Genomic DNA, 20,742 nt, shown 5'->3' with positions numbered 1-20,742 from the left:
AACTGTTAAAGGTGCATTTATCAATATTTCTTCCTGCCTCATAGCACAAACAGACCATAATATATCTGTGGGGGTTGATAGAGTTGTTGATCCATACCATGTTGTAAATTATTACTTGCTGAGATTTCTGGCTTTTAAAATCCACTTTCTGGTCTGTACTCTGTTTAGGAGTTATTAAAAAAAAGTTAATTCATTCATCCCTCCCTCGCAAACTCCATCCCTTTGTTCATCCCTTTGTTCCTTCTTTCTTTCTTTTCTTTTTGTGAGTGATGCATTCAGAGCTAAAAACAAATACAGCGGAGAAAAAAATGTTTCAGTAAACACATTTTATTTGGTTTGGTAGCAAAAACAGCACCTCAGGACAACAGTATGATGTGGGCAGCCTCCTAAGGGGTCGAACAGTTACAGTTACAGGACACACACTGGGAAGACATGCACTACCTACTGTAGCAGGCATTTTTAAGACATTAGTTGACCAAAAACACTGAAGCACTGTTTCAGTACATTCACATTCCTTTGACAATACCACTTTGTCCATTTCATGCAACGGATTTTTCAAGGGAATAGCCCTTCGAGTATGGAATAGACGTTGCATAGATTTGGAGGGAATGTTGTATTTTTCTTTTTTTCATAGTTGCAATTTGCCCGTTGAATATTTGTCACTTTATGAGACAGGAACTTCAAACAACTGTTTCAGTACAGACGAACAAACAGTCAGACCTCAGACATACAAAATATGACTGACAAAATAGATTCTTTGGTCCCTTTCAGGTCTTTGGTAGAGTTAGAATTGTTTATTGCTTCACTAGAAAACACCTTTAAGGTCTATTGGAGAGTGGCTGGCAAGCATTTTACTTCAGATTTGCTTATTACATGAGAGTTGGGGTGTGAACTGTGAGTATAAAACTACCAGACAGGCAGAGGAGATCATAGCAGACAGGTAGCTAAACCTTGAAACTGAACTGCTCAATCCTCAACCACCTCGGAGGACTCAGACACCACTTTGCCATCCTTGGTCTCGATCATCTTGATAACCACACTCTTCTTGTTCTGGGTGGTGATGCTGCCGCCGCCGTAGCCGCCAGCGCTGCCGGAGCTGAAGCCGTAGCTGCTGCTGCCGCCGCCGTAGCTGCTGCCGCTGCCGTAGCCGCTGCCATATCCGCCGCCGCTGCCGTATCCGCCGCTGAAACCGCTGGAGTAGCCACTGGAGTAGCTGCTCTTCACGCTTTCCATAGGGAAGCCACTGTAGCTTGCTGTTGGGAGAGGGGAGGTTGGAGAGGACATGGTTTAATGTATGGAATCTATTAAAATTGAATTGAATTTGTAAGGAACGTAGGTCTTGAGAGAGGCCAGGTGACTGAAATGTCACAAATAAACCAAGGCAGAGGTAATTTTGTCTGTGCAGGAATCTGTTCTTTTTTCTATGGGCTTGATTTCTAAAGAACTTGACAGGAATATTTGATGTACCTCTAAAGCAAATGACAGAAGTTTGGTATAACTACTGTGATGTTTTTCTGATGTACACTATGAGTATCTGCACACATCCACCTTCATCATGGTATGCTCTCAAGTACGAAGAATGCAACAGAATCCAGTCGATGGAGAGTGTTTCCTTTCCAGTTCTAGCACAAGGACAGGGCACAGAAGAGTTTACTTACTGCTCTGTTGGGAGATGTTGATAGCCTTGATGCCGTTTGCCAGCCTGTCCTCCTCTCCCTCCAGCAGTTTCCTGTAGGTGGCGATCTCAATATCCAGGGCCAGCTTGACGTTCATCAGGTCCTGGTACTCTCTGATCTGGCGTGCCATGTCCTGTTTGGCTCTCTGCAGGGCGTCCTCCAGGTCCTTGATGCGGAGCTTAGCGTCCCTCACGGCCAGCTCACCACGCTCCTCAGCCTCGGCGATCTGGGCCTCCAGGTTGGCACGCTGAGGGAAGATAGAGAAAAAGCTAAGTCCACACCCTTGATCATGAAATGAATGAGTGTTGGGCCTACTGACGGAATGTCTTGTATAAACTGTTAAATATCGCTATATATTTGTTCAACTTGGAATGTTGTCTAAGATTAAGAGTCAAGCACTAATATCATGTGTTTGACAGATAACCACAGTTATCTGTTCAATTTTAGCTGCCTGGATCATAATGTTGTACCATGGTACCAAAGGTTTGATAAGATACCTAATGTGTTTCTTCCACATACCTGTCCCTTGACGGAATCAATCTCTGATGTCAGTCTCTGGATCATGCGGTTCAGGTCTGCGATCTCTGTCTTGGTGGACCTCAGGTCATCTCCGTATCTGGTGGCAGATGTCTGCATCTCCTCGTACTAAATGAGCATCAGGAAAACATCAGGATTACTAATTTGAAAGCCTCTTGAACTGGTGTACTGACTCATGAACTGATGAATGTTATTGTGTGCTATTGTGTCCAAATGTAAGAAGAATTAAAACTACAAAACTATGGTTCAAAAACCTCAACTGAAACTTGAGCACAACAAGACAAGTGCAAGAGAATCCTTCATCACCTTGGTCTTGTACCACGTCTCGGCCTCGGCGCGGGTGCGGTTGGCGATGTCCTCATACTGAGCACGCACTTCAGCCACAATGGAATCCATGTCCAGGTTGCGGCTGTTGTCCATCTCCACAATGACTGATGTGTCCTTGATCTGGCTCTGGAGCTCACGCAGTTCCTGGAGAAGTAAGAACGAAAGAGAGAGAGAGATTAAACACTTGGCAGAAACAATTTCTGAAGAGGCCTTTGCAATGCTGTCCATTCAAACCCCACCACGGCGAGATAAACCATCCAGCTAATTCACTAGAAATGGCGCAAGAGGCAAGTCAAGATGCTAAACAGATGTCAGGAAAAGCCATAAACGCAGCGAGGGAACAATCCATTCCAAAATAAAACCATAAAAATCATAACCATGCCATGACTGAAAAAAGACAGCTACCTAAAAAAATAACAAAAAAATGTTGATGAAAGCAACGAGAGCACATCTGTTTATGGTTAATACGATAAACTTCTAACTTGCAGTTGCTATCATTCACAATCTAACTCATAAGGATTACTCTCTCCAAAGAGTGGAGCAGCATGATCAAGACGATTGGGGCTTTCTGACCAAGAAGGGAAGTAGGAAGCAAATAACGCAGTGGATTCCATACCTCCTCGTAGATCTGCCTGAGGAAGTTGATCTCATCTGTCAGGCTCTCCAGCTTGGCCTCCAGCTCAACCTTATTCATGTAGGCCTCGTCAACGTCCTGAAGCACACAAAATCAAACAGTTGGAACAGGACAGCACAAAGAACCGACTTATATTAACTTCTTCTTGATGAAATAAATGTCAAAATGCTAAAGGAAAATGCAGTGAGGGTATCAAATTTGTAGAACAACTCAAAGAAAAGTTCAATAAATCTTGATGCTGACCTTCTTGATGAGCACAAAGTCATTTTCACACTCTGTACGCTTGTTGATTTCATCCTCGTACCTGAAAGGAGAAAAAAATAGTTGAATTTTTGCGTATTCAGAACTTATGCACTGCCAGAACTAAAAGTACATCATGTTCCTGTGCAGTTTGGAGAGTTTATATGTCCATGTAACACTAGGAGGCGTAAGTAATCCATCCCTCGCTCTCTATCTCCTTTGGGACATTTGCCTTATACAATGATTGTTGACTCCGTGCCAAGCATGAGCGGTGTTCCTGATATTTTTCCCCCAGGGCTCCTCTGACTTCAGCTGATGTACAGATACGTGCAGCACTGTTATTTGTGCATGTGTGTGGCTGTGTGTGCATGGGAGTATATGTGTGTGGCTGCATGCGATCGTGCTTGTGTCTTGTTCTGCACGGGTGTCAACGGCTTTGCTGACAGATATCCAACTCGGTCATGTAAATGATTTTCACCCCCAGTCATATGTAGCGTAATGGGTTTTCAGGACATGCCTGTTCAGTGCTGTAATTCCCTGGAGATCGAATGAGGTAAGACAATGGACAGATGTAGGGAGTAGCCCACAAAGAGATTATCTCAGTGTATGGCTCGTCCAGTGACCCGGACAGACTGGAATTCAGTCATTTCAGAAGTTGTTCTTGTCTTTCCCTGGAACTTTAGTTATTACCGAAAATGAATCCAGGAAATAACCATTGTGTTTGATTTGACAACAGCATAATAGTGGAGTTCCTCAAAGTCACTGTACCTTTGATCTCCCTTCCATAGCTGATCCTTCTCCGATCCATTACTCCCATCTTCTATTCCACTTTCCACACTCACTAGATCTTGAACCAATTCCTGTGTATATATATCTTAAAAACCTTATCTATCCTTTCCATCTCTTCCTACTCCAGCCTTATCTATCCTTTCCATCTTTTCCTACTCCAACCATTCTCTCGCTTCCTCCCTTTCAACACTCATTTGTTCTTGAAGTCCTTTCTGGCCCTAAATAGGTTCTTTGTATCCTAAATAGACCATATGCGTCCTAAATAGGCCCTTTGGATACCTAAACCGCTATTTATCCTTAATAGGCCCCCTGTATCTTATTAGGTTTGAACAGGCCTGATGCTACCTAAACAGCTAATTATCAGTCCTCCTTGCCCCTCCCACACTCACTTGTTCTTGAAGTCCTCCACCAGGCCCTGCATGTTGTGCAGGTCTGCCTCCAGCTTCATCTTGTCGTTGCCCAGGCCGTCCAGCTGTCTGCGCAGGTTGGCGATGTAGGCCTCGAACATGCCGTCGATGTTGGAGCGGGTGGTGGTCTGTCCCTGCAGCAGGTTCCACTTGGTCTCCAGCATTTTGTTCTGTTGCTCCAGGAAGCGGACCTGGTGTGTAGAGAAGCAGGAGGAGAAAAGAAAAGAATGAGGGTGACGTTATATTATTGAATGAATGAATGAATGAATGAATGGTTTGAACTTCAATCAATCAATCGCCGAGCAAACAAACAAACAGAAAATCTTTATCGTGACAAGGGACAATCATTTCTACATATTTTATCTTGTCATCCATCAGTTATGAAGTATTGAATTATCTTTCTGTCAGCCATTATTAAAGATGAGACTCCATTTAAGAGTGTAATGTAACCACAGCCTGCTCTGCTCTGACATAATAGCATTGCCTCTGGGACAACATCCTCATAATCAATCAAATGCAAAGCCTGGCCATGCCCACTATTCACAATCTCCAGTGTTTATTGTTCTAATCTATCTTTGGGGCTATGTAAGCAGCTGCTGCCTGTGTTTTCCAGGCTGGCTGTGGTTTTTCCAAAGGAAGGCCTGACGTACGTGCATCCTGACAGGACAGGAGGTAGAGGCGGGGGGGGGGGGGGGGGGGATGAGGTTGGAAAAAGCTGGTGGTAGGTAGTTAACCCTTCTCCTGCTTGTCTTTCTGTTTTTGGACGAAACTGGGCAACATTTGCATGCAGATGCAAGAAAGGTAAATATTTAACTGTGTTCTAGGTGTGATGAGGGAAGAGGAGGGAGGCAGAGAAGAGTTGGAGTGCAGGGGAAGTAAGCTGAGGGGGAGGATAATGATGTGGGCAGAGAGGGAGGGAGGGAGGGGAGGGGAGGAGGAAAGCAGGGAAGGGGAGAGAAGAGGTGGAGGTGGGACGAGAAGGAGGGGCAAGGCGATCGCATATTTGTGGACAGTAATAATAGGGTGTGAAAACAGATATGTGACTCTCTGTCGGTGTACCTTGCTCCCCAAACACATTCCAGTTCACAGGTGAGATGTGAAGAAGAGCCTCTTAACATGCCTCAGCTGAACCCGAGTAAACAACCAACAGATAATAAGTACCTACGAACAGACTGTTATCACAAGATAACAGATGAATGCAACAGATGAGTTTGCAAAGTGATGAAAAAAATGCCCAGATAATCCTTTTTTTTGTAATCCTGGCGAAGGGAGAAGGAGAGTTGTTACGTGGCCAGTCGACTGGCATCGACCAGAACATGAAACCAGCTGGCCTTTTTAAATATTAACCCACTGCCGAGGCCATGGGAGACAGATGCACCTTTGTGTGCGAAATCAGCCTGCCACAGTAAGGAAATGCCGTAATTGAATGCAGATGAAAAAACAAAAAGGTCTAAGTACAATAGTCAGCCTGCTACTCCAATATTCACTTCCCCTGGGAACTTGTAACTGTGTCAGTGTAACAAAAAGTACACGTATTGTCAGTTAGCGAATAATGTGAAATGTGTGTGTGTGTGTGGGTGAGTGGCGGGGTGGGGTGATTGTGTGTCCATCGGGGCAGTATAAAGAGCCACACCCCAGCTAAGGGAGGGACCATTCCCAAGGTAACTCATATCACAACCTCTATGCTCCACCATGACACACCCTTCTCTCTCTCTCTCTCTCTCTCTCCCCCTCTCTCTGTCCTGCATGCCTGTTTTTCATCACTATAAAAGGAGTGCCAAAACCATAAGATAGAAAGCCTAACCCCAACTTGGAGCTACAAACACATTTATCTTCTCTGCCTTGGCTGCGTTAGTGGGAGATGACGAAAAAGCAGAGAATAAATCAACTCGCAGCCAAAGCACATGTGGCAAACATATGGAACTTTTCAATCAGCTCTATCAACTATTAAATAACAGTATCACTGTACTGAATACACGCCCACCGATTTTCCACCCTCCTATCACTTTTTCTGTAGGTTTACAAGCACAAGGCAAAGTGCGGTGCCTTGGCAACCTCGAATGGTGCAGATACACACACACACACACACACACACACACACACACACACATTCACACACACAGACATCTAACCTATGTGACTTTCCAAGTGTTTACCTTGTCAATAAAGGAGGCGAAGCGGTTGTTGAGGCTCTTGATCTGTTCCTTCTCCTGGGTGCGGACGGCCTGGATGTTGGGGTCGATCTCCAGGTTCAGGGGGGCCAGCAGGCTCTTGTTCACAGACACAGCGGTGATAGGGGCCACACCCGCTCCCATGCCCATGCCTCCACCCATGCCCATGCCTCCACTCATTCCCATGCCCAGGCCGTAGCCACCTCCATAGGCAGAGGAGCTGGAGATGTAGCTCCCACCTCCGACGCCTCCCATGCCCCTGTTGGCTCCTCCGAAGGAGCTGCGGACGGCGTAGCTCTGGCGGGAGCTGACAGTGGGTCCGGAGTAAGACAAGCTGCTGAAGCTCCTGGGGGTCACTCCAGAAGAGGAGGACTTGATGGAGTAGCTGGTGGTCCTCTTTGACATTCTGAAATCTGGAGTAGTTTCTTTTGGGGTTGTATTGAAGTCTGGGGAGATCAGACCAACAGGTTCGGCAGGCAAGGCAGAGGCAAAGGCAGGCCGGCTGAGGGGAGAGACCGGAGTGGATAGGCAGAGCAGAAGCTACTGAAGAGTTTTAAAGCGCCTGTTGCTGTGGGAGGGGACTGTGGCGAGCTGCGATTGGCTGCAGCTCTGGGTGAAGGGGAGAGGGAGGCAGGGCTGTAACACAACACTTCTGGTCTGTATGACACATTGTCCAGCCACTCCAAACCAGTACCTGGCCTTTTTAGAGGACTTTCTTTACTGTCAGAGAGAAAACTTGCTCTTTGTCTGGATTGTTGGGGAGAGCTTGTATTCCAGTCCTCCATTCCATTTCTTTCTTTCTTTCTTTCTTTCTTTCTTTCTTTCTTTCTTTCTTTCTTTCTTTCTTTCTTTTTCTTTCTTTCTTTCTTATTCATTTGTATCTTTCTTTTTCCTCCCTAAACTCCTCACTCTCTCCATGTGAAAGTACTTAAGCAGGCCATAGCCATGAGTCGGCATGTTGAATGTTCATGTTGTCTGGAGTTCATTGTAAGCTGCTGGGTCAAAGACAGAAAAATATGTGCAGGGGTAGCAATGGTAAAACGTGTACATGCAAGTGAAATAATAACCCAGGTAAAATGTATACGTTTGTATGTGTGTGCATGTGTGTGTGTGTGTGTGTGTGTGTGTGTGTGTGTTTGGGGTGGGGGGGTCTGGTCTGGAGTGGGTGGGTGGGTGTTTGTGTGTGTGGGTGATGCATTTGCATAAGATTGTGTATCAGGAATATCAGGAAAATCAATTCCTCCATGTTTTACAACTCTAAGTCAGGGTGTGTTTAATAGCTCAGTGATAGAGGTGTGTGCGTGTGTGTGTGTGTGTGTGTGTGTGTGTGTGTGTGTGTGTGTGTGTGTGTGTGTGTGTGTGTTCGGGGTGGGGGAGGGGGCATACAGAGTGTGATCCCAGTTGGTTTTGAATTGACTGTAGTAAATGTAGCTTAGCTTCACATCAGGCCCTGTTCTGTTCTGCTGCTCTGTTAATAATAATCCTTTCTAGATGCTTGACACAGTCAATTAAACTTTAATTCACTCTAAGCTCTTTGACGATGTGAAACGATCAGAGGCTGTAAGTTATTTGTTTCCCCCCCGCATTTGCACAGAGACATCACAAAACTTGATTAGCTCCGTGCAAACTAATTTCTAACTTCAATCCGTCATCCAGTCCAGCAGGCCAACCTCCCTCAGCTGGTTTACATATTCAAATACACAGCAGGACAGGTTTGACTGCAAGACGAACTCCATCCAACAAGTATGATATTAGCTGTAGCTTCCAGCGATGGAGTTTGACTTCGGTCTGTCTCCTTAACCCAGATCATATGAAGGGTGATACATATGGAGATGCAGCTGGATATGTACACAAGTAATGGGTCATTGTGCTGTTTGTGTCAGTATACACTGTGAAACCTGCAAAGTCGCCAAGACAAACACTGCACAGTAAACTGATTCTGATTCAGAGAAGCACCTTAAACATTCAATAGTGATATCATGTCTATATTGCCTGTTTTCTCACTATATTCTCCATTTTCAACTAGCTTTACTACAGGAATACAACTATTATTACAGCAGGAGATGCTTCAGGATCTTTGGCTGTTTTGGATGCAGGTTATTGCAGGTAACCTGGAGGTAACACCCCAGGCTTGATTTAAATGTAACACTCTGTCACACATTTGGAAATGCCACATGTACTGTATGTCTGTATCTACAAACCAGGTGAACCGCACTAACCTGCTGGCTGTCATTACTGCCCAACAGGGGGTGCGTTAGGTTAATGCTAAGCGTGCCTGAGGGTTTTAAAAACAATGAACGCAGGTGACAAAGTGTATTGTGCTCATATGTGACCTGACACGCTTTACTGCTCTATATAACAAAACCACAATGCAATTCACCAGTCACTGTGTTATTGTAATACTGGGTTGAACACACACCAATCCAGTATTCAAAAGTCATGCAGTGATGCCCATTCCAAACTCACTGCGTATTTACACCTGCATAGAAATTATCATCCAATTCAAATGATAAAATGATAATCAATTATTACACCACACTGATAAGCGAGCTACTATCCCTCCTATCACTCCTGCCCATGGTCTACTTTTACCTTTATCATGTTTCTCACCATGATATGACAGTGGCACGGTGGTGCAACCTTCCCCTCTCCTTCCAGTTACCCGCCCTCCGTTCCTGCCCTCCCTCATTCATTCCCTCCTCCGATCGCTAACCCAGGATGACTCATGAGCCTTGGCACTACCAGTCCCCCCACCCTCCTCCATTCCCTCTTCCCTCCATCTTCTCTACCCTCCTTTTTTCCCGCCAGCGGCTCCCTTGGCCTCATGATCGTCATGGAAACGTACAGAAATAAGAGTCAACTCCAAAAGCTGGACGCAAACCCGAGTGTGTGACTTGTGCCACTGCAATGCACAGAGGACATTTTCTCGGGCTCAGTCATCCTGCAGAAAGCATGTGAGGCAATATTGACACACTGTTGTGAATCTGAATTTGAGCGTTTGCCGCAAGATGAAAATTTGGTAACACACTGCAAGAAAACTAAATACAGCGCCGTGCCAAAGGGGAATTCCTGTTTTATGTGAAATTCAGATGAGAGTAGAGAAATGGGAATTTTTTGGAAACCATATATCATCATCAGAAACATGCTTCAAATTTGGTAGAATAGCTTCTAAGTTTAGTATTAAAAAAAATTGTTGTTGATCCATTGGGAAAAGCCACATGAGCCAAAATTCACATTGTGTCTAGAGTCCAGATTTGTGAAGAAGAATAAATCTCTCTCAAAGTTTCTGGGAGTAAATTAATTTCAGGTGATTCCACCATGAATTAGGAAACCGCGTCCCGGTTGAGCCTGTGACTCTCATTAATTTAGCCAAGCTAAACGATGCATCACCATCTAACGAAGTTCTGGTGATGTTTATGCAGGAATCGCCAGCGAAAGAAGAAACCGGGCATCCAGTTTTCAGCTGGTTCCTATGCTGCTCTAAAGCCAAGAAGCCATCTGAACATCACATGACGCCTGAAAAAGCATGAAATAAAGGAACTACCCTCGACTGCAAGTTGTGCAATTGTTGACTTGTGTGTTATCTCACTGTACACCCCTGACACCTCAATATCAGGAGTTGTAAAGATAAAACAATCGCTAAAAACAATACGAAAAATGATCAATGTTGTCACCAAAATAACTGCAGCGGCACTGGCATTTTTCATTCCTCCCTACATAAGGGTTTGTTGTTGTTACAGTGGTGAAACAGGCTTCCGATCATATTTGGACATGAACAACATTGTAATTATGTGCTATAACAACATCATCTCTGTCTCGGTCTCTCTGTCACTGTTCCTGTCTCTCTGTCACTGTGTTTTTTTTACATGCAGGTACATGCAGATGTGCCCTATAATAACTCCCTGCTGTCTTTTGTTGTATGGTAAGCAACAGTTTTAGAGTATTTACTCTGCTCTCCACTCTATTCTCCTCTGCCTATCAGCAGTACAAACAGGCTTTCATCAGAACTGGTCACATGCTGCACATTATTGTCGTATCATCTGTCACTACTACAGCAGTATCCATACGTTGATACTGTATCTGCTAGCCTAGCACTCCTCAAAGTGTGTGTTTGCACCAATTTGTCAATACAGTATGCATGCGTGTGCATGCATGTACATGCATATGTGCCTTATAAAAACTACTTGCTGTCTTTTGTTATATGGCTAGCATGAGTTTCTTAATGGTATTTGCTGGGTTAGATCAATATATCGGGCCAACATTGGCTTTTTATTAAGATGCATAACAGCCAGTATGCAACATTTTGATCAGTTTCCACACAAGTATGCATCAATTCTTATTTTTAGTAGTAGTAGTAGTAGTACTAGTAGTAGTAGTAGTAGTAGTAGTAGTAGCAGTATCATTATTATTCAGGGAGAAACACTGAATACTTACATTTCTTGGGGGGGAATTTTCTGTTAGGATAATGGTAAAATTTAAAAATATTGATTATCAGCACAAAATATCACCCAGCAGTAGATTCAATCCAACAATATCAATACTGGTAAAAATATATAATATATATATATTCTCTAGTATTTACTACTGCCATTCATTCTATTAATAATGGTAATAATAATAATAATAATAATGATGCATTTTATTTGTACTGCACTTTTCATTCATAGTGAATCTCAAAGTGCTACAGAGTTAAAAACATAAAAATAAAAACGAAGAAAAAAGAGATCGCTATCAAAAGTTAACACGAAAAAGCCTTCCTGAATAAAAAGGTTTTTAGGCCTGTCTTAAAAGAGTCCAGGGTCTGCGCTGCCCTTCGATGGTTAGGAAGGCTGTTCCACAAGTGCGGTGCAGCCGAGCAGAAGGCCCGATCCCCCATGGTGCGGAGCTTGGTACTGGGGGCCCGGAGGAGCAAGCTGTTGGTAGATCTGAGAGTGCGGGTGGAGGTTTGTGGGGTAATCAGTTCTTGTAGGTAGGGAGGCGCATGTCTGTTAATGCATTTGTAGGTGAGTAGCAGGACTTTGTAGTCGACCCTGAAGGAGACAGGGAGCCAGTGCAATGAAAACAGAGTTGGTGAGTGTGTTTTCGCACTCTCATCAGGATCCTGGCAGCGCAGTTCTGAATATACTGGAGCTTCTGGATGCTCCTGCCAGGGATCCCAGTGAAGAGTGCATTGCAGTGGTCCAGTCTTGAGGAGATAAAAGCATGGACAAGCTTCTCTGCATCTGACAGGGTTAGAGTGGGGCGGAGTTTGGAAATGTTTTTGAGATGGTAGAAAGAGGTCTTGCACAGATGTTTTATATGGTCATGAAAAGTCAGGTGAGGGTCAAACCTAGCACCCAGATTAGTGACTGAGGAGGAGAGGGGGATGTCCTGGCCGTCAAAGGTGAGATGAGGTATGGGGGTAGAGCTCCACTAATTCATCCACTGATGCAGAGGCTGGGCAGGTGATGTGCTGGAGGTCCATAGTCATGATGGCTGGGTCAATGCTTTTCCAGTTCCGGAAACACATTTGACGCTTAGGTTTAGTAGGGGGCGACAGGAATGTCAAGGCCATTGAGACCACCTTGTGGTCAGACACACCCAGATCATAGACCTGTAGGTTATTGATGGGGGCGGAGTCAGTGATGACTAGGTCAAGTGTGTGTCCCCTGGTGTGAGTAGGAACATCAACATGCTGCTTCAGGCCAAGACACTCAATCAGACTCAGGAACTCCGCTGCAAAATGACAGGAGGGGTTGTCGACATGAATATTCAAATCACCAACAATGACAATGTTGGTTGACATGGAGCAGAGTGAGGTGAGTAGGTCGTGTATCTCAGGGAGGAAGGATGAGTTTGGTTTGGGGGGGCAGTAGATGAGAAGCACTGTCATGCAGTATGGAGGTTTACATTTTAGAGCAAGGCATTCAATGGAAGAAAGATCAGGCATCGGCAGGGGAGACAGTTTCAGTTCAGCCCGGTGTATTCTCCTCCAGCTATCAGATATACAAACAGGCTTTCATCAGGACCGGTCACATGCTGCAGATGATTGTCATATCATCTGTCACTACTACATCAATAACCTGAGGTTGATACTGTATCTGCTGGCTAAGCACTCCTCAAAGTGGGCGTTCTCACCATTTTACTATGTGTGTGTGTGTGTGTGTTATTTCTTGTTTGACTGGCTGGTGTGCAGCTGTGAGCAGGATTTTACAGAGGGATAAGTTAGTGTACACAGAGATAAATGACACTGATGGACCTTTACTCTGTGTGGGCCGCAACACTCTATAAACATCTTGAAAGAGTTATCGCCGTCAGCCCTCGACCCTGCGCAAGGTTGACCGAAGGTGTGTCTGGCTGAGTCTCTCTCTCTCTGTGTGTGTGTGTGTGTGTGTGTGTGTGTGTGTGTGTGTGTAGGCAAGCTTGCAGGACTGTAAGGGTGTGTGTCAATGGGTGTAACTCTCTCCCCTGTGCTCCAATTGACCATAAAAGAGGGTGGAGATTCATTTGTCATGTTAATCATGATCAAAATCTTCCAAATGTCTCAAAAATCATTTGCAGTGTATATCATTCCTGTAAACTGTGAAGTGTTTCAACCTGAATAGCCTAAAGTAAATGTCATTATCATGGATTTTCTTGCATTTCTCCAAATTGACGCCATCATACCAGCAACTATCCTGAAATTTCTCAACTCTAGCTTTGATCATTTTCACTGTTACATACTAGTGTGAAAACCACGATTGATTGATTTCACCGTGTTTGAGGTTACCATAACAATAAGCTGTCCAACGGACGGTTCTATCAGGACACAGTACGAGCACAATGCACTTTGGACGACTCTTAGTGTTTTAAAGCCCATCGTGTTACAACTGAACCTTCACTATATACCTTTAACTAGTGAAAGCAACCCCTCCCTGTCAGATTGCGTAGACCTGTTTTACGGCACTTTCCTCAGGTACGGCAGGTTCTTAGGGCTATACTGGAGAAATTATAGGGTAGAAACGCCCCAGTACCCCAGCCTGGGGCCGGTGGACAGACAGTGTCTTACAGTAATAGTACTGCTGTACTTACAGACTGAGCCACTGCACTTTTACACCAGTAAACTACGACCTCTAGTATAGTAGATGATCCAAAATCCAAGGCAAATATCCACAAAAAACAATTATATTTTCAGGAAAGCCTTAATTTGTGCTTTTTTTCATAAACATTCTATCCTTATATAACGTACTATGATATATGCTATGAACTTCTTATCATGCAGATTTATGTCAGCCTTGAAACTTTATTCCACAAATAGAAAGTTGGATAAACACACTCAAAGTACTGCAGTACTACTGTAGGATAACAGTGTGTTCGCCAGCGGCTATCACTGTAAATCATAGTGCACTGTCATTTATGTGACCTATACAGGGATTGTGCATCTGTACATCTGTTTTTAAATGTTTTACGACTACAGGTCCTGGTATTTACAGGACAGTAAAATATGTATAGAGGTAATTTACCTGCTTGCAATCTTCCCTTTGAAATACTCAACCCCGGACACTACCTTGATCTCAACAGATACACACAGAGAGGCTAGGAAAAATGAAAAAAAGGGAAAAACATATAGTGGGGTACACCTTTGTCCCTAGCTCGATTCCCATCCAAACCAAATGTTTTGAGATAGTCAGCATATTTTTCTATCTCTGCTGTCAGGAACACTAGCAAGCTGGCTGTGCTCTGTAAGTACCAGGACAGCCAGGATGACACCCTAAACCTCTACCCCAGGCCTAGTACCTGATCCCAGGCCTGAACCCTCCTGCAGGTGCAGTACCAGCCACTGCACCAGGCTCCAGCTCATTATTTCAGGCATACCTGTGTTGAGGAAGCACCTATACTAAGCAACATTCCTTTATGCCCACTTAATATGCAACCTTGACCCATATTTAACATAACATTGACAGATAACATTAACACAACATTGACCAAGTCAACTTGACAAAATAATAACTTGTTGTCTTCTAGAACTATAATTATCATTGGTTGTTCAGTCTTGTTCCTATGACCTTATACTTTTCGACCAATAGCTTTATTATATTCTATCTGTATAAACATAATCATGAATATTCAACACTATAAAACTCTGTGTAATCAACCAGATTTGAGTTCATTGGCTCCCAACCGGCAGAGTGAGTAAACCTGTCAAACTGACTAGCTTTTGCAGAGTAACACCCTAAGTCACTTTTGGTGGATTTCCCCTTTAAGACAATTTTGCAATTCAGTGCAACATAATGACAGGACCAACTACGTGTTCTCCTGCTATCAACTGCTACCAGACCGTCACTTACAACTTCTTCGCAGCAGTTTGAACCAATAAAATGGTACGCATAAAGGTCGCAAGAGGAGAAACATGGGTAGAAAAGGGAGCAAGAAGAAGAGGAGGAGGAGGAGGAGAGAAAACGAACATGTTCCATGGAAAAACCTGGTCCTACTCAGCACAGTGGCCCAGCGCCCATTTTACCAGTGCCCACAAAAAGTTGGGTTCTCTATTTGAATTTAGTCTCTCTCCTCTCTCTCTCTCTTTCCCTCCTCTCTCTCTTTCAAGAGCAGCATTTCCTGCTTTGTATAACAGAGACTCTTTATTTGTAGAATGTGTGTGTGTGTGTGTGTGTGTGTGTGTGTGTCTGTGTGGAACCCTTGCACTTCTCATTATGTCTATTCTTCCAAGTCTGATTCATCACATGCCATTTATCTGTCTTCTCTACTTCTATCTACACACACACACACCACGTGTTCCTCTGTGTGTGTGTGTGTGTGTGTGTGTGTCCTCCCGTGATCCCTTTTCCTCCTCCCGCCCTCTCGTCGCTCTACCGCTCGCCACACCCACGGTCGCCACGGCAACAGGCTTAACCACAGAGCGGCGATAGCGTTGCCAGATACATATACGACCGCCGTGGAAATAGTTTGGGGCATGGTTGCCATGGATACGGGGATACGTTTGACCCATACAGTGTGCAAGTCGCAAGTGTGGAAACACGGCAGCCTGGATGTGTCATCGGAGATTTGTAATCGTCTCTCCTCCAGGCAAACTCATTCACAGATGTAGTCCTCCGCTGAAATATTCATCTTAATGCGCCGAGGCTCACGCTCTCAACATGAATATTCTCTTGGCTCTTATCTGGAGCAGGAACGCCGGCCTCATAGCCCAAACAGTCCCTCCGGCCCGCAGAACAATGCAAAGACAAATAAACGTTGGCAGAGACTTTTAAAGGAAAAGGAAGTCTGTGAATTAGTGGGGGTTTTTTTCTGTGCATAGCCAACTTACAGTCTCTCTTTTTTACCTGAGAATAAGTAGAGAAAATGGTATGAGTCAAAAGTAAGCTGCTCTGTTTCCAATTTAAATGCCAGGCGCTGGTTACAATAACCTCCGTTGTTTTAGTTTGTGTGTGTGGTTTCAATTACTTGGATGTCATAAATAGATACGGGGCTCCAACACAGACCATCTAGCGAGATTTGCATTTATTAAAGAGCACATCAACGGCTGATCTACCGAGTCAAACAACACTTCAAAAAGCTATTCTGAGAGGATCCTCAGGCTAAAACCTTTCAACAAGGCAGAAGGAAATTGTGTGTGTCTTCCGACACGTGGAGGTTTTCGTCCGGGCATGTGTCTGCTCCGACGATTAGTCGAGGAAGATAGTTTCTTCAAAGTCTGAGTTAAAATATATACCCTGAAGACATGTAAAGGAAGAGCTGGTTGAATGTTATGCAACTTGGCGAAAGGCTGACTCATATGAACTCATTCTCCACAAGAGCTATAGAACTGCCAAAGTGGAGGCGGTCTTTGGAGTTGCAGTCAAATCTTGAATGAATTATCATATTGTTTCATTTGTATATGCTTTAGTTTAAGTGTTACATGATTTGTGTATTTGTGCTATTCATATGCATAGGATAAAAGTTGTCATCAAATTTCAACTTTAAAATGTCATTGTGACATGTAAATAGATGTGAATACATGTTAGTCCAGTTCTATTGTTTTTACTCTCTCTCTCTCTCTCTCTCGCTCTCTCTCTCTCTCTCTCTCTCTCTCTCCCTCTCTCTCTCTCCCTCTATCTCTTACATTGTGGTGTAAAACCTATATCATATAGTTCCTCAGCAATAACAGTACAACTCTCCTAAGCATAGTAAATGGAAGTGCGACCCCCCCCCCCTCCTTGGAGCTGCAGAACAATACCAACAGTGTGTTTCAAATGTCAGCGCTTTACATCCAAAAAGGCTCCGAGGCGCTGAGAAAGAGCACGGAAAAGAAAAGTAACAGGGAAAACATTGGATTGGAGCCTGGAAATGAGAGTATTTTCTTTTTTTTTTCAGCTGCAGTGGGAATGTACAGAGGATTTTAGACCCTGGCAGAGATAATTGACACTTACCTCAACAACACTGATAAAAGTCCAAATTTAGCTCATCCTAAAGTCGCGGGTACCTGACAAAATATGTTGGAGGTTTGGCGAAACCTATGGATGACAACAGGCATATGAATGCGTGTCCATATATGTGTGAATGTGTGTTTGTGTTTTCACTCTCTTCGTCAGAGTGTGTTTCTGTCTCTATAGTCCAATGTGTGTGTCCATTGCATGTGTCAGCCCAAATCTTTCAAAGGTCCAAGACTACAATGTGTCCTGTCATGGCAGATGCACGCGTTCACACACAGCATGCCAATCTCTCTCTCTCTCTCTCTCTCTCTCTCTCTCTCTCTCTCTCTCTCAGTGACACACACACCAACAACGCTGTTTACAGAAGTGTGTGAGAGATCCATTCATGAAAACCGGCCTTCACCCTGTCTTTATAGCGATCATATGTCTAGCGGCAGTGACATATCTGCAGATAAAGGTGACTCAAGATCAAGGTATACCGTATCGTGATAAGGAAGAGTGGAGCAGTCTAGCTGGCACGTAGACACAGGTGAAAAATAATCTGGGTGTGCTGAGGTGTGGCTTTTGGGGGTGGGATGACAGATTCTTTTAATTAACTTGACAATAGTGAATCAATTCAGGACCAGTTCATTTGATTTACCATTTGCAAAAATCGTTTCGTACCCGCCACTTTTTCATGTTATATTCAATTTCGATCAGTCCGATTCAGCAGCCATTGCTAACTCGCTATGATGTCCATTCAATTGCCTTGAGTTTGGAAATTTGTTGCAACTTTGCTTGATTACACCCGGTCTTTGGAGAGTAGCCACCCAGCACTGAAGTCATTGCCAAGGTAGACAGGTAACAACTGTCTTCGTTCCCTAATGCTCGTTTTGTCTTTAGTTTGTCAGTTTACTTAGAACTGTATGGAGAGCAGTCCAACCACAGACACTGAACTGATACGATTCAGTTCCTTTGGTGAAACGATTCCACACTTTCACTCTACAGTATCCTTCAAATAAGCAGTTGATTTGTGAGTTGACCCATCACCAATGCCTCCATCCTCACCCACCCGCCCCCACTCACTGTCGTTGTCCACTTGGTTGCATGCCATAATGCAACATGGACCACGGTAGTGTGTGGCATACATGCATGCCACACAGAAACACATAAAAATGCATGCACAGATACATACAGAGATAAACACAATGCCACACACTTGCAGACAGAAACACACACACACACACATAGTCAGACACTTTTGCCACTTTTGCCAGTCTTTGAGTGTTTTAGTTGAAGCTCACCCAACAGCTTACAGTTCGCATTCAGAGAACACTTCAGACATTCACCAGGAAGATTCACTAACGGCCTGTCACAGTATTTTCCACTGAAAACCATATTTTTCAGTTTCTAGTTGAGTGTGTTGCAGTCGAGACAGAGAGGTGAAGTGAGACGGGACGTTTGCTATGGAACTTCTTATTGAATTAAAACTGTAATTGGTGACTTCATGGTCATACTGTAACATGATGTGACTGTGAGTCACACTGGTCTGAGTCCCTGTGATCAGCTAGCTCTGACCCCCTCCTGCACACACACTGCCCAAAAACAGTTTGTGCATAAAACGTTTAACAGCATTATAACCTTACATAATAAAAGAAGGAAGAAAAAGTATTACTTAATTAAGTTCTACATCAATTGAAGCTATTCCCTTGTTCCCTTTGTGGACTGGCATTCAACTTGTACCCTTTTCGACTGCTGGTAATGTGCCATTCAGCAAGCAAACAGCTTGCTCAACATGCTGAAATGAGCATATGATACAAAGTCAGGGATCACTGTCAACACAAAATGTACAAGGCGAGGATATGACCTTACAAGCCAGGTATTTCGGTGTAACATTAGCCTGCAGACAGATTAGTACTGTGCAGAGTGTCATGGCAATAATATGTTTTCACACAGTCTTTATCAGCGCCTGATCTGGGCTGAGCTGGGTGGGACTCTTCAAGTATGGGAGTTTACTAGGAAGCGTGGGCAGGGCCTGTCACAGGTGAAGATAGAGGGATACACAAGCATGTGGAAAAGTGTTTTCTCTCTTCTCCTCTCTTCTCTTCTCCATTCATACATAAATTCATCATTACACATTTGCACAAGCAAATTCATGTGTACTGTATGTCCAAGCTTAGCATTTTTTCTATAGCGACCCACTGTGTATAAGTATTCCTGCCCCAGCTTGCTTGGGTGTGCAGCATGTGTGCAGCTGGGTGTGTCCGTGTGTTCAAACGCACGATGATACACAAAGCCTGATTGCAGTGTTTACGCTGGGCCTACTCTAATGTGTGGCTGCTGGAGGAGGGCCTCATCACGTTGGTGTAATGTGGTATAATTTAAAAACAAAAACATAAAAAGGAGGCCACTTAGTGTGGGTGGCATGGGCGAGAGCTGACTTGCAAAGCAAGTTTCACTCCAATAGCAAATATAGCAATGTATGCATTTCCCTTATCTAATCTTTCATACTTTGTGAAAGTCTTTGTGTTATGGTAGTGTGTATGGTGATTACCTATTATTTGAAGAACAATGAACCACCATTACTACCAGGTTAAAGCAGGCAGATTTCAAAAGCTAATTGCTGAAAAGATGAAGTTTGAATTTTGGGGGGGGGGGATAGTTGCCATAGTACCAAAACAAATAAAAACTGATGGTGATATATGGATGAAAAATCTCCATTTAAATAAAAAATAATAACAAATAAATCATAACTTCAAGTTCATATTCATATCTCTAAAATATTGAGGCTCTAAATCTGTTAATGTGTTATCATTCCAAGGGAGTAAGTCACCTGCTGTTCTTTAAAAAGTTAAATCATTTGTACCATCAATTTGTAATGATCTTTACATCATTCTGGAACAAAACCCATCACATGCTCAGACATCTAATGCTACATTCCCATTTAATTAAACCTCTTAAATATAGGGAGAGATACTCTCTAATAAAGGAATTAGCCATGTTAACTCTGCATTGACTGTGTGTCGGGACAGACATCTCTGAAGACCGTTATGATTTATAAGCGGAGTTGCTCTGACATTCCTTGGGGCGAGGCCCAACACCATCCATCAACAAGTCATGTAATGGTTTTATGTTGGCCCACGCAACACAAAGGGCTAAGACAGCTACGAACTGGTAAAACGTCCCACTGAGACGGAGGGGAAATTGTATGGGTGTATCAGTTAAGAAAATACATGCCCCCTAGCATTATAGAGGTGGGGGGAGTTCTTCACAAATCCCCCTCACTGAGATGAAGGGGATGTTATGAGGGAGTTATGGGAGAGATAAGTCAACAGTGATCCCGGTCTCTACTACCATTATAGAAGAACAAAGGTCCAATTTGGAAACACTAGAGAATAGAGAATTCATTTTTGGATTTCAAAGTCTGCATCAATACACCATTTTATTGAAACCTAAAGCATGAACGGACCTGTCATTTGTCTTTGAGGGTGATTCCTGCAGTGTGAGGAATTCATCATGGTTGCGGTGACAATCTAATGAGCTGTGGTGAAAGTCGGGTGAATCTGGTCAGAACGCCCCACCTGGCTGAGTCAC

General features: G+C 43.8%; 1 protein-coding gene across 1 annotated transcript; it reads right to left on the bottom strand.

The window, feature by feature from the left end:
* Positions 1–311: 311 nt before the first annotated feature.
* Positions 312–7,303, bottom strand: krt8 (keratin 8). Its single transcript, XM_071899392.2, has 8 exons — positions 6,767–7,303; positions 4,593–4,801; positions 3,418–3,478; positions 3,157–3,252; positions 2,520–2,684; positions 2,196–2,321; positions 1,659–1,923; positions 312–1,253 (listed from the first exon to the last, which is right to left on the bottom strand). Exons 1-8 carry the CDS (start codon positions 7,184–7,186, stop codon positions 967–969), a joined length of 1,629 nt encoding a protein of 542 aa, XP_071755493.1. The 5' UTR covers positions 7,187–7,303; the 3' UTR covers positions 312–966.
* Positions 7,304–20,742: the final 13,439 nt, after the last annotated feature.

The sequence above is a fragment of the Centroberyx gerrardi genome, chromosome 14, assembly GCF_048128805.1.
Source record: "Centroberyx gerrardi isolate f3 chromosome 14, fCenGer3.hap1.cur.20231027, whole genome shotgun sequence".
Classification (NCBI taxonomy): domain Eukaryota; kingdom Metazoa; phylum Chordata; class Actinopteri; order Beryciformes; family Berycidae; genus Centroberyx; species Centroberyx gerrardi.
The sequence above is the reverse complement of the archived record's forward strand: the minus strand, read 5'-3'. Positions and strand labels throughout refer to the sequence as shown.